This window comes from Engystomops pustulosus, chromosome 2, assembly GCF_040894005.1.
Source record: "Engystomops pustulosus chromosome 2, aEngPut4.maternal, whole genome shotgun sequence".
Classification (NCBI taxonomy): Eukaryota; Metazoa; Chordata; class Amphibia; order Anura; family Leptodactylidae; genus Engystomops; species Engystomops pustulosus.
The window spans coordinates 103,372,598-103,387,399 of record NC_092412.1 but is presented as its reverse complement, the minus strand read 5'-3'; the positions used below and the strand labels follow the sequence as shown (position 1 = coordinate 103,387,399).

Genomic DNA, 14,802 nt, shown 5'->3' with positions numbered 1-14,802 from the left:
AGCCTCTTATGAAACTGCTGAAAAGAAATATTGGTCTAACAGTAAACGTATTAACCATGTGCCACACATTGTCAGCAAGAAGTAGGTGGCATGTTATGGTACACAGTTCCAGTAATCAGAGGTTGACTAACATAAAGAAACTTTGGCTTGAATTTAAAATGCACTTTACCCTTTAAAGGAAACCTACCACCCCGATTCTACCTATAAAGGGGTGGTAGGTGGATGGATGGATAGCTCTTTTTTGGGCTAATCCTCACGTCCCGGGTGTCTTTTACAAAACTTTATTACATGTATATGCAAATTTTTTTATGCGGCTACTGGGGCGTGGAGTAGCCGGACATGAGGCTACTAGTTGCGGCTACTCCACGCCTCAGTAGCCACGTTACTCCGCCTACCAGGGAATCTTCGTCGCGCAGCTCCTGGTAGCTGCGTGCCCTCGTCCGGGTCCCCTGCGTTCTGTGCATGCGCAGAACGCAGGCCTACGGCTGCGCAGCCCGGCTCCGGGGGCTGGAACTACTGTGCAGTAGCCGGGGGACTCGGACGAGGGCGCGCAGCTACCAGGAGCTGCGCGCCGAAAATTCCCTGGTAGGCGGCGTAACGCGATTACTGGGGCGTGGAGTAGCCGCGACTAGTAGCCTCAAGTCCGGCTACTCCACGCCCCAGTAGCCGCATAAAAAAGGGCTATCCTCACGTCCCATCCATCCACCTACCACCCCTTCTATCTTTATAGGGAGAATCGGGGTGGTAGGTGCCCTTTAAAGGTGAACTTAAAGGGAACCTGTCATCAGAGGGCTGTTTTTAGTAGTGCCCGGGTTCCTACAGATTTTTAGCACAAAAAATGGACCAATTGTCCCGGCAGGTATTTATTAAACCTTTAATTTATTTACAAAACTGCCTGAGGCAGACAAAATCTACCCGTATCCGGACAAAAGTAATGTGATAAAACTTCACTTTTATTTATCTGATATCTTAAAATAAGATGGCTTAACCACTAAGGTTCTCTGGGGAGAATGTGCATAAAAACAGTCTATAGTGATGCCACCGAACAGGATCAGCTGACTAATAGTCTTTGACAGTCACAGTAATTGTTGCTCAGGGTGGTAGTGAATGGATAGCCAGGGAGCAAGTGTGAAAGATGATAGTACTCTTTAGGGACTAGAGATATCGGTAGACGCAGGTAATTGTCGCATGTCAGTCACACTCCATAATTCTCACAGGGGGTATCCAATCACACTGATTATTGTGCACACATAGATGTTATTGTTATGGAGATTCTCTGGGCAGGTTTGCCCTAATGAGGGCTGCCACCGTGATCCACAGTTCGGGACCGCTATGATGGTACGGCAGCTCAAGGGGTGAAACTGTGATTATTTTTCATTCTCCTGACCCTATAATGAGGCTAGATAATGGCTGACTTCCCTGGGGGAAATATCCCTCGACCACCCTATATTGAGCTAACCATATGCGTATATTCAGCTATCTCGCTCACTAGACACACACACACTGCTAATTAAAAAGTGCAATTTTTAGTCCCCCAACATGTTTCACCAGTAGGACTGGCTTCATCATATTAAAGCTCTGACATTTATGGATTTGAAGATAAATTAGATTAAACTTCCCTGACTCCCTTCCAGCTTTCATCCTTGAATCCCAGGGGTGTGTGGTAAAAGGACAACACTCATGGTCCTCCACATTCCAATGCACCCTCCCTGCTCCTTCGCCTACTCCTGCTGACTGCAGAAAGCAGCTCTCACACTTACAATATATGTACACACATAAATGTTCATCATGTAAAGGATGACATGTAGGTACACATATGACCACTATGTAGAGGTGATATGTAGATACAGATATGATCAGCATGTAAAGGATGACGTGTAGGTACACATATAACCACTATGTAGAGGTGATATGTAGATACAGATATGACCAGCATGTATGCGATGCACGTTGGCGCGGAAATGCCTCATATGACATCACCGTTTTGGGCTGGAAAGCATTTAGCAGGACTAGTGGGCGTGTCTCCCGCCAGTCCCCGGATGTAGTAATCGGCTGCTCTTCTAATGACCTGTGGAGTAAATAGGGGGCGTGTCCTACATCCTGCCTCCTCCCGTCACCATGGCAACCCCTCCTCCGTGGGTGATTGGCAGCCCAGGGTGGGCGGAGGTGAGTCAGAGCCGGGCGTGGAGCCGCCTGCTGGGGGAGGAGGGAGTGCGCGCTCCCGGGATCCTGCCCATCCCGCTGCGAGTAGTGGCGGTCTCCTGCCCCATCCTTCTGCACGGAACCGACCGAGGGGCCCTCATGCTGGGCGTCGTGGAGATGACAAACAGGTGAGGACACCGGGGATGGGGCGGCGCCGGGGCCAGTTTGTGTGTGAGTGTAGTGCTCGGGGGAGCAGAAGTTCCGGCCCGGGTCTGGTCCATGCAGTCTCTGCTGTAATCCTCTGTGCTGCTGGGGCTCTGGCAGCTCCTATCCCTCCAGGCTCTGGATTTTGTGACTCAAGCTCTTTCTGTAGTGCATGTGTCCCTGGGGTGCCAGCTGTGCCTCCGCTGATACCTGAGGTGGGCAGAGTTGGCTGATACCACACCCTGTAGTGGTGCCCGGGCGGCTCTGGAATAATCCGAGGAGACATTAAAGCTTTGGAAAGTATTGTCCTTACAAGGAGTTTCTGGTAACAGGAACATAGGATGAATGTGAGGAATGTCCCTGAATTCTCTGAGTTGAGCAGTAATGGTTCCACCATATGGTTCCTGATGTGTTCATCTGGACGGATCCTCTAAGTGTCTGCCGGATGTGGCCTTCCCATAATATCTATCCTAGTAATTGATTCAGGGCTGTCACTAAATATTTGTATAAACATAAAATATGATATCTACCTCTTCTCTTCTTCTAACTCTAAGTTATGCCATTCATCCTAGGAATATTTAATATTTTGGGGGTGTGTCCTTATACATTGTGTGTACAACACAACCCCAAATGTTAATGTCTGGGTGTCAATCTAGAAATAATAGAGGGACTACACTTGCAGATTTATACATGGAGAATCCAGATCTAATATATAAGTGAGGTCCTCTTTACCATCCGCAGTCCCCCAGAATGCTAGTTGGCTTAAAGGTCAATAACAACACTTGTACCCCATCCATAGATTAATGGGGGTCCGATTACTAGGGTTGCCCCTGTACACCCTAGGGTATCAGAGGGTTTGGACTGCATTTATAAGATGAGTGCTTGTCCAAATCCATACATACAATTCCAGGGATCATGGCGGGTTTTTTTCTTCTTAGTCTAAAACGTGGCCCAATTGATTTTAAGGGGTAATACTCTAATCCAGTGGTTCTCAACCTGTGGGTCGGGACCCCAGCGGGGGTCGAACGACCAAAACCGGGGGTCACCTAAAGCCATCGGAGCCGAAATTTTACTATGTTTTTACTGCAAGTTGCATGGTTTGGGGTCACCACAGCATGAGGACCTGTATTGCGGGGTCACAGCATTAAAAAGGTTGAGAACCACTGCTCTAATCTATATGATACTTATTTCTCACCATGCTTTGAACTGGCCATTTTTTATTTTTATTTTTTGGATACAGCTTGCATAGGCCTCATGCACAAGAACATTATAGGGGCTGTGATCTGGCTGCAAAATATGTGGCCAGATCACGGCCGCCCGTAGAGGTTTTTGCCACCCATCATGTTGTGGTGAGCATACAGTAGTCACCCCTCTTCCACTCAGCCATGTACTTGCCTGGGTTACGGGACAGGCGAGCACACGGCCATCTTCGTGAGGACTTGCGGTGGAATACAGGTGACGGACAGTTTTTGGCAGCCAAAAACAGGTGCATAAACCGGACCGCAAAATGCATATGGGCATATGCATGAGGCCTATTAATATGCTATATAAAAATCCGGTATGGTGTATCATGGGTATGAGGAAGCTCAATAAAACGATCTTAATTTGAGTGACTGAATACAGTATTTCTGATCAGGAGAGTCCCTTATATAATAATTTCACATAAGTCCTCTGCTTTATATTTAATGCAAAACATCTTGGCGTTCTGTAGTCTCTGCTTGTCATCCAGTGCCCGGCGCTGGCATAAGCTTCCCAGAGACGGCTCATTAGCTGTAATATATGACTCCTTACAGCAGATGTTTTACAGGGAGTGTTTCATTGACTCTGCTCCAATGTGAAAATGACCTGGCTTTTCCTAAGATGACTTAAAGCAGTATGAGCAAAGATTAAGAATGAGCCTTTCCAGGAGGGACTGAATATTTGGGTAAAATCCAGTAAAAACGCCTTTCCACGGCTTAGTAACACATTTGACACATTTCGTGGTAGAACAGGGAAGATTCTGACACCAAAGGTATACAGAGGTATGAAAGCCTCTACCTGGCTTGTATACTATTATGCTAAACCCCTAATTGTAGATATTGACGACAATAGGACCTGTTAAAAATGTAAACTGATGGTTTATATTTATTACTATTCCAATGGGTGATATATGCAACTGTATGGCATTTTTAAAGACATCTATACATTAAACTTCAGCTATGAGCACAATGAGAACAGTTCTCAACAACTTTTGATTTTTCTTAGAATTTTTTTTTACTGTAAAAATCATCAAAAGTCACTGAAACAATACTAGTAGGGCAGATTTACCATTTATAAAGTGTCTTGCTTCAGTTAGTAGGATTACCTTAAGAGCTCTTTAGATGTCACTTGCAGGTCAGATTTATTATAATGGCTTAGACAGTTGATAAATGTGGATTAGATAAGGACTGTAGTAAAATTGTTACTTTTTAACTAAAAAGTCTACCACTGCCCTGATTCTTTCAAGCCTCATTAAAGGGAAAGATAAGGAGCAGGGAGGCAGCAGACATGTCTACACTGCTTGTAGTTTCCAAATAGAAAAGTTTGGGATAACACAAAGCAAAGAAAAAAAAATGAGAGCACGTCTGTGGTTCATACATAAAAATAAAGATGCAATATGACATAATGTTACACACAATAACCAGCCAGCTCTCAATCAAAGCACAAACATAAAAGAGGGAAAAAAAATCTATTTTCTTATTTACGTAATGGGCAGGGCTGTGGAGTCAGTAAGCCAAACCTCAGACTGTTCAATTTCCCAAACTTCAACTCCAGCTTGTATATAAATAAGGCCATTCCTTCTCAGTGTCTTATTCCTCTAATCCATGGCAGAGGAGCTTCACTCCTGAGCATGTACATAAAGTGCAGCCACATTCATCACTACTAAAAGAGGGATCGGATGCACATGCTGCACCGATAGGCCACATTCAGCGTGACAAGCCATGAGTTGTGGTCCGCCTCCTGCTTATTAGTCCATTAAGCACTAACATAATTGATGAAAAATACCTGATGGAAGCGTTCATTGGTGCAGGAGGTCGGATAGCGGTGAGTGCAGATAAGTTCTCACTGTTCCCTGAAGAGGATCCAGGAAAGGAGAGGATTTATTTTATTTTTTTCCGTCTCTAGTATTATTGTCAGCTCGGGGCGTCTTCCATATCAGTATATGTCTGATTGGGGGCTCTCCAGTGCTGATTTTAGTTTGCCTATGCCACAGGGAGAATGGATTGGATATGAGTCTTAGGGTAGCTTCACACTTGTTGAGATCAGTCCCTGAACCACAAACCTTGCAGGAACTCTGTGCATCACATATTAATATGGTGCTCACATTTCTGAGGTTTGGTTTGGTTCATGAAGCAGGACCCTGAACGGTCAGTGGTTCAGGGACTGCATGTGGCAAGTTTGAATCCTCCCTAAATTTTGAGGTGCACACTTGTCGTTAGCACATGTGTTTTGAAACACATTACAAGAGCCGAGAAGAGGACATTTGCCTAAACCGCGGCTGAACAGGAGCACCAGAGGAGGTGAGTATAAGCTCCTTTCTTATTCACAGCTTGGAATAATCGCAATTACGAGGGAACAGCCAGTAGTTCTTTCCCCCTCTATGCCCAGTTACAGTTGAAGTGGCGTAAAGGGGCTTCTATGTGCGATTCCCCAGCTTATCTCTAACCAATATTTTGTGAGTTGGCACAGTGCTATTCAAAATATGGCACTTATAATGAGTGTGTGTGACCATTTACCGTACTACTTGTCTTTGGTGTTATTAAGCACTTTAATACATGGCAGTGTGCAGGGTTTCCTCAGTGTTCATATACTCGCAGTACGGTTTTGCTGCTACTCTGAGTAGAAGTTGTGTTTTTGCTGGACAAGCAGTTGTTATCTTTTGAGTGCTCCACCGCCGCATCTTATTGAGTGAATAAATTTAATTAGTGGAAAGAGCAGCTCCTGATGATTCTGCTGCTGTTTTATGTTTTACCCAAGGACGTCCTGTGGTTTTTGAGAAAAAAATTTATATTTTCTTTTTTTTGTTTTAAAGATGAAAACGTTGACTTAACGGACATCTACCACCAGGATGAATGATTGTAAGCCAAGCATACTTACCTGCTGGTGTGTGTATAATCCTTCATCCTGGAGATAGCTTTGCTTTAACTATATATATATATATATATATATATATATATATATATATATGAAAGCTTGAACTGTGTTGGGGTGTACTTGGGCAGAGCTCCAGTCTGTACTGATATTCTGGCCGGTAGTAAAGTATTGGATGGAGTGTTGTGTAGTGTAGATATCTGACATTTTTAGGTTAGGCCATGTGAAAAATCCACTTCTTGTCTTCTAGAATTGTAGGTTTACCTGACTAGGTCTGTACTGGACTAAATTGGTAAAAGACTTTGTCATTCAGGCTAATAAAGCAATTCTGGAGTAATTTTACTTTTTGATCACTTTTTATGCAGTCAGATGTGAAAATGTAATTATTTTTTTGAGGTTTTTTTTGGTGTTTTTTTTCTTTTACGGCGTTCCCCGCACTGGTTCAGTGACCTTTTTATTTTATTGTACGGGTTGTTACCGACTTTGATACCCTATATGTTGTGTTTTTTTGGTGATTTTCACTTTTTTTTGTTTTATTTGATTACTACATGGGATGGGACTTGGGGTACATTCACACAGTGGTATGCCCGCCGTGCGGGCATACCGCCGTGTGCTGGTGAGGAGGAGGCGGCAGCCCCTCCTCCCTCCATAGAGAATAGCAGTGCACGGCCGCACACACGCCGAAAGATAGAGCATGCTCTATCTTTTTGCGGTGTGTGGGCCGGATCGGTGCCACACATGTGTGGCACCGTATCTGCACCGCACCGCTATTGCCTCTATGGGGACGTACATGCGGCCGCATGTACGTTCCCGCATACGGCCATGTAAATGTGCCCTTAAGGGGACTTTTATTCTTTTTAAAGAATTTTTTTTAGTTGCACTTTTTTTTTACTGTTTTATTTTGTCCCAGGGTGGGACATGGACAAGTGATCATTTGATCACTTGTTCATTGTAATATACTGCAATACTAATGTATTTCAGCATATTACATAGTCGCCTATACTTCTCTGCATAGGCTGACAGCTGCACTGTTAGATCGTGCACAGTGCACGATCCTAACAGGCAGCTACTACAGGCAGCCCTGGGGTCCTTATCGGAACTCCGGGTTGCCATGGTAACGATCGGCACCTCTGGGCCCTGTGCTGATGACTATGAGCGTGGCGTCTATAGGGTTAAACAGTCGGGATCCCGGCTGTTACTGCGGGCTACCTCTTACCGCCAGGATCCAGTGGCGATTGCCCGGGCTTAGCTCCTGAGCCCGAGCGATTGCCATGACGTGATTCTACGTCAAGGTGTGGGAACGACCTGCATCCTATGATGTAGAATCACGTCTAGGTGTGGAAAGGGGTTAACTAAACCAACTAATAACTGGACTCCACAGTTCCACAAAAACAGCAGAGCTACTATAAAGACGGCCTATAACTGTGTTCAGCTGTTTACTCTACTCCTACCACCTCGGTGCGGCAGAGACGAGGCCGTTCTCATGCAAACAACTTCCGACTCCTGATTTCTTTTATATTTCCTTGAGTGGAATGGAGTGAAGATGTGGTTTAAGCAGATCTGCTTAGGATTATTGTGGCAGTGACACAAATCTATCTATACTCTTTTGCTGACTGTGAAAATTAAGCTGCCAACAAATAAATTGTCTTAAGTAGAACTATGTGAGATTGTGGTTGGCAGAATGAGTCACCCGGCCATAGGTGGGTTGTGTCCAACATTCAGCACAGAAAGGATTAGTGAAGAGGAGAGCATTGGGCGTTTTAAAATTACTACTTTTGTATCCATCGGCAGCACATTCTGCTGTGAGAAGTACCGTAATAATATGGTATGGGCATGGATCCTGGTGATCAGGCTGTGAACGTGGCAGTCGCAGCACTAGATAAAATGTTATGATGATAATATGAAACTACTAATGAGATGTAGTTTTTTGGGGTTACAAATCAGTTAAAGGGGTTTTCTGTGATTTAAAATATTGCTGACTAATATTTAAATATTTAATTAGAATTCATATTTTTTTTTTAAACTCAGTTTTATTAATGAGTGCATAAATCAGGCTACATACATACAATATTCATAAAAGATGTAAAATATAACAGCATTCCACTGTACAAGCAGCCTGATATGCAAAAATACTTGACATTATCATTCAAATAGAACAATTAAACATACTAACACTAACTAGACAAAACACGCTTGCTTCTCTTAGTATTTAATGTTTGGGTTATCAGGTTTTAATGAGTGGTTAGGTCAGATTAAGATAGAGAGGGTATAAGAATCAGACTTCGCGCCTCAGGTCAGTGAGAGATATATTGGGGGTTCAGGCTCCTAGATATGCAGTTGGGATTTATGCCAAGTTTCTGATGGCTTCAGAAAGGTCCCGCGCATCAGGGGCCGTGGCAGCTGAGTCACACCATCTATCCCATATTTTATGAAATTTAACAGGGCACTTCCTGTGTTTGAAGACTACCTTTTCATATGGAATGACAGTATTAATCAAGTTTTCCCACATGCTTCTGGTAGGGGGTCTAGCATCCATCCATCTTAGAACAATGGATTTCCTGGCTAAGAATAAGGTCTGCCGAAGAAAAATTCTCTCATAGTGTGTCCAGAGCTCCTCATCTAGCAGCCCAAATAGACATACCTCTGGGGAATGCGGTATGGGCCTCTCTAATACCAAGGCTAATAAGGCAGTTACCTCCTCCCAAAATTTCTGGATGGTGGGGCATTCCCACACCATGTGATGAAATGCCGCCGGCGTCTGCCTACATCTATGACACTCTGGAGCAGACATACGCCCCATCTTGAATAGTCTCAGGGGGGTCAGATAACTTTGGTGAATGATGTGCAGTTGTATCATCTTATTATTCACCGCCGGCGACACATGTAGGTGTGACTGACAGACTTCTTCCAATTGCTCTGCATCCAAGTTAGGCATTAGAGTGTGCCATCTCTCAATCGCCTGCAGTGGCGTAGAGGTTGCCTTTGCATTAATCAAGTGTGAGTAGATAAGGGATACAAGCCCAGCTGGACCCTGAGATCGGATTACCCCTATCAAAGGATACCTGGAAATACGCAGGCCTGCATTGGGAAACTGCGCCGATATGGCGTGCCTGAGTTGTAAATACCTGTAAAATTGCCTATGAGACAAATCACAACGTTCCCGCAGGGAATCAAAGGTAACAAATGTGTCATTTACATATAGATCCGCTATTGTGTGTATCCCCAACCCAGACCAAAAATGGCTCTCCTGTAATTCTCCTAGGTGTGGGAGGGAGGGGTTATCCCATAACGGTGTTTGGGCTATGGTGCCATCTATCGGGTCAATATTCTTGGCCGCTCTCCATACTTTCCGCGCCGTGCGGTGTACTGGAAGGAGCCTCCCATCAAACGCGTTAGTGGTCTCCAACACTCCCCATAAGGATCGCTGATTCAGGTGCGTTGCCAGATGTAGCTCCGGAGGGTTTGGGCATTCATGTCCTAACCATGGACCCAGGAATTTAAGTTGGCCCGCTAAATAATATAAGAAAATGTTCGGCATTGCCATGCCTGCTAAATCCTTGGGGCGTTGTAATTTGCCCAACTGCAACTTGGCTCTGGAAGACCCCCATATAAATTTTATGAACAGGGAATCTAAGGCTTTAAAAAAGGAATGTGGAACGGGGGTAAATATGTGCTGCAGAACATAAAGGCATTTTGGCAAGACCACCATCTTAACCAGATTGATCCTGCCCGGTACTGATAGTGGAAGGCTAGACCAAGTCTTGAATTTGTCTTTGAATAAATTTAAGAGAGGGTTAACATTTAAATCTAGTGCTCTGGCAGACTCTTTGGTTATGACAATTCCTAAGTATTTAAATCTCTCAGACACCTCCAAATTGCAGACATATTGTGAAGTGTTAATTCTCTCAGGCGATATAAACATGACATTGGACTTGGACCAGTTGATGAGAAGTCCAGAAAATGCTCCAAAGTCATCTATCAATTGGATAGCTCTTGGAAGGGATATGTCTGGTTCAGACATCAACAACAGAAGGTCATCGGCATATAACGCTAGTCTCTCCTCCCTCTCTGCCAATACCATACCCTTGTATATGGGGTCATTACGAATGCGTATAGCCAAAGGCTCTATGGCCAGGGCAAAAAGAAGGGGCGACAGGGGACATCCCTGACGAGTGCCCCTCCCAAGTTCAAAGCTGGGGGATGTCTGTCCATTAAGTGATATGGAAGCACTAGGGGACTCATACAGCAGCGAGACCCACTTGATAAAAGTCTGTCCAATACCAAAACATTCAAGTGCCGCTAGTAGGAATGGCCACTCTACCGAGTCAAAGGCCTTTGCGGCGTCAAGAGACGCCAAGGCCCAATCGTTTTTCCCAGCTACTCCAATTTGTGTCAGTTGCTGGGCCCGTCTTAGGTTGTCTGACGTGCTTCGTCCCGGCATAAAGCCAGCCTGATCGGTATGTATGAGGTTTGTGATAACTCGGTTCAACCTAGAGGCTAATACTTTAGTGAGGAGTTTATAATCAGAATTTAGGAGAGATATGGGTCTGTAGGACCCACACTCTGTTGGATCCTTATCTGGTTTAAGGATTAGGACGATATTGGCGTTATAAAAGGAGGCCGGGAGACTACCCCTATCTAGAGAGCATTGTAGTACCTCTAGTAGGGCGGGTAGCAGCTGTTCTTGGTACTGAACCAGGACTTCCACTGGGAGGCCATCCGGGCCGGCTGCTTTCCCCTTAGCCATAGTCGTTAGGGCCTCTTGTAATTCAGTCAGTGTGATCGGGGCATCTAGTCCCTGTCTTTGCTCGTCCGACAGTCGCGGGAATGTTAGGTCTTTCAGATATTCCTTAAGTTCTAATTGAGTCTTATCACACCGTGTGCTGTACAGGTCTCTATAAAAGTCGGTGAATGTTGTCAGTATAGCGGGGTTGTCCGTGTGTATTGTCCCGTCTAGGCTCCTGACCCTTAAAATCGTCGGGGAGGCATTATTCTGGTGTATAAGGTGGGCCAACAAGCTGCTGGACTGATTACCATGCTCAAAGTACTTCTGTTGTGTGAAAAATGTGCGTCTCTTCTGTTTCTCATACAAGCAGAGCATATATTTCCTCCCTGCATTCAACCATTCATTCCTGTTGGTATCAGAGGGGTCCGCTATGTATGTTGCCTCCAGGTTCGTGCACCTATTAGCCAATTCCTTCTCCTCTAATGTTGTGGCCCGCTTGACCTTTTTAATGGCGTGTTGTAGGCAATCTCTAAGGCATCCCTTAAGCGCCTCCCAATATGATGAAGGACTAAATGATGAGTCATTGGTCTCAATAAACTCCGCTAGGCGACTCGGGGTTTGGTCTCCCTCTGTAATCAGCGAGAGCCAAAAAGGGTGCACCTTCCTCATGCTGTTGTTCGGGGGTTGGGGAGTGCATTGTATAGTGGCCAAGATCGGGGAGTGATCAGAAATGCCCCTAGGGAGATGGACTATCGAGGTAGCCCAGACATGAGCTAAGTTGTTACCAATTATATAGTCGATCCGCGAGAGAGAGTTTCTGCCCGGAGTATAACAGGTAAATTCTTTAGTGTGAGGATGGCGAATGCGCCACAAATCATGCCATCCCATTTCAAGGAGAAGACGTTGGAGCGGGGTGACACTTGAGTCAGGGAGTTGCGTACCAGGGGGCCAGAGCTTATCCTGTCTAGGATCCAATAAAAGATTTAGGTCTCCCATACACAATACTGTCGCATTGGGGTAAGCTGCAGCAAAATGAGCTGCCTCGCATAAGATCTCCAGAGAGGAGGCTGGCGGGTTATAGATAGCTATTATTACTACAGGCACACAGTTAACCCAGGCATGAATGAAAAGGTATCTGCCTTCTGTATCTGCTCTTATTGTCCCCAGTTCCCACCGAACCGCCCGGTGGACAAGGACAGACACCCCTCTAGAGTGTGATGTGTAAGTCGAATGGGCAGCCCATTGTATCCAGGGCTTTTGCAATGTGTGGTTTGGGGGGTGAGATGGGTTTCTTGAAGACATATAATTTTAGGGGAATGACTCCTAACATAAGCAAATATCATATTACGTCTCCTGGTCTCTCCCATCCCTCTCACATTCCAAGACAATATATCTAGCGCCATTGGACAATAATATACATTATAGTAGCAAGCAACTTACATAAAACAAAACAGTTAACCGTGTGTAACACCTGGAAAGGTGACATTATCGTACCCTTTACGGGTTAACCAGAACTAAAACGTACGTGGCAGGTAAGCAAGGGGGTAGTCTGTACTAGATAAAACAGTATCAGACTGGTGCTCCAGCATTTGGGTTCATTATTGTTATTGCGTTAACTAAGGCAGCAGCCAATATATAGCGGATATCAGTAAATAGAATTATATATGGAGCTATACCACATGAATTTGTAATAAAGGTCAACTTGTCATATTACCAGAGTCTCAAGTAGCAGTCCTTGGTGTGAGAGGGGCAACCTCTCCAGATTTTCCTCAGGACTTTGTGTGAGACAGTCCAGGGACTCAGCGGCGTGGTGACCTCCGCAGCGTATTAACCCATGCATCGGCCTCCTCCGCAGATGTAAAGAAGTGAGAATTGTCCTCATATAACACTCTGTCTTGCTGGGAAGATCATGCTGTATTGGATGTTTAAGTCACGGAGGCGTTTTTTAACGCTCAGGAACGATGCCCTGGATTTCTGCAGTGCTGCAGAGAAGTCAGGGAAAATGGAAATGGCAGAGTTCTGGTACTGGAAAGGGCCCTTGCGTCTGGCAGCTTGTAACATGGCGTCTCGATCTCTGCTACTAATCAGTCGTGCAAGCATCGGCCTTGGTCTGGAGCCCGGAGGAGGGGGACGAGCCGGGACTCTGTGGGCACGCTCGATGGCATACAATGTTGACACTGAGGCCTCCGGTAGGACTTCTTTGAGCCAGGATTCCATGAAGGCCACGGGATCTCTGCCCTCAGCGCGTTCCGGGAGGCCCAAAATTCTCAAGTTATTGCGCCTCAGCCGATTTTCGGTGTCCTCTGCTCTTTGCATCCACTGGTTAGCCAGCTGCTCCAGTGCTCGTATGCGTCCGGGCACCGGAGCTGAAGCGTCCTCTGTCTGGGAGATTCGGGTCTCCGTTTCTGTGACCCGTTCCCTTAACTTCTGCATATCATTCCTAATGAGGCCCACATCGATTTTAACCTCCTCGATTCTAGTTGTCAGGGCAGTTGTGGACTCCTGTATGGCTGTGAGGAGCTGTGCAGTGACCTCTCTCAGTGTGGGTTCTCTGTCACTGTCCTCCATGTCATCGGCTTGTTCCTCTCGTGGAGGAGTGAAGGCGCGCCTTTCGGCGGGAACAGGGCCGCGTTGTGGATCCGTGCGGGCGAACGCTTTCAGGCGCTCCGCTGCCGCTGGCGGGGTCAGATTTTTCGAGCCGCCCGACGCCCCTCTCACCGGGGCCCCCTTGGATCTTGCTCCAGGCATGGCTGCAGGCAATTTCGGCAGGATAATTGAAGAAACCCCTGAGTTGCTGACGGAGCTCAGTTACATGCGTCCGCTCATGTCGGCTGCAGGCCACGCCCCCATTAGAATTCATATTTAATTAAATATTTTGATTAAAATATTGATGACCCAAAATGGCAGTGCTTCTTTGATGGTGCGAAAATCTTCTTTTGAATTGCAACATTCAACATAATATCAACATAAAGCAGATCAGAAGCAAGGTACTGGTTGCAATGGTCACCCACCCCCGCCAGTCATTTCCAGGGTGCCAGGAGAGAACAGGAAATTGCCAGCAGTTGGTAGCCGGGGTGAATGAAAGAAATGTGGGCTCTCCTATGTTTCTAGAATGTCCAAGGCGCTAAGTGTAGTGCTGCATGAATTATTATTTCTCGTCAGCATTGTATACTTATATACTTAGCATGTATTTGCAGAGACTGTGGCTATGCTTTGTTTTCCATGTAATGATTGCTGACCTGAGGTGCTGTTTGTTGGATTAAGCCGCATCTGTCTACACTCATGTACATTGTGGTTTTGTCTAGACTGAAGATCAGAGTTTTATTTTAACAGAGAAATTGGTACATTCAGCTTGGGACATTTCAGAAGCAAAATCTGGGTAAAGAATACATACTTCTCAGGACAAAACATGTCATCAGGAATAACCACTCCCTGTTGCATTTGAATTTTAAAAACACAGCAACTGGAATTACTAAGCAAGGTGTGTGTTCACTGGTTTGGCCAAAAAAAATAAATATAAAATTGCTCAAACTGCCTCAGCAAATCAGTGTGAATGCTCCTTACTAGGAAATGGAGAATTGTACATTACATATGTAGAGTTCCCTCTAGTGGTCATATTA

At 45.4% G+C, this 14,802-nt stretch overlaps 1 protein-coding gene across 2 annotated transcripts in view; it reads left to right on the top strand.

Moving 5' to 3' along the window:
- The first annotated feature begins 2,106 nt into the window (after positions 1 to 2,106).
- Positions 2,107 to 14,802, top strand: part of LIMS1 (LIM zinc finger domain containing 1) — a 51,792-nt gene continuing 39,096 nt past the window's right edge. Inside the window, exon 1 of one of the 2 annotated variants that reach the window (XM_072135823.1) lies at positions 2,107 to 2,330. In XM_072135823.1, coding sequence (XP_071991924.1) covers positions 2,119 to 2,330 — 212 coding nt within the window. In that variant the 5' untranslated portion in view covers positions 2,107 to 2,118. The remainder of the gene's footprint in view (positions 2,331 to 14,802) is intronic. The other variant, XM_072135824.1, reaches the window with a different exon arrangement.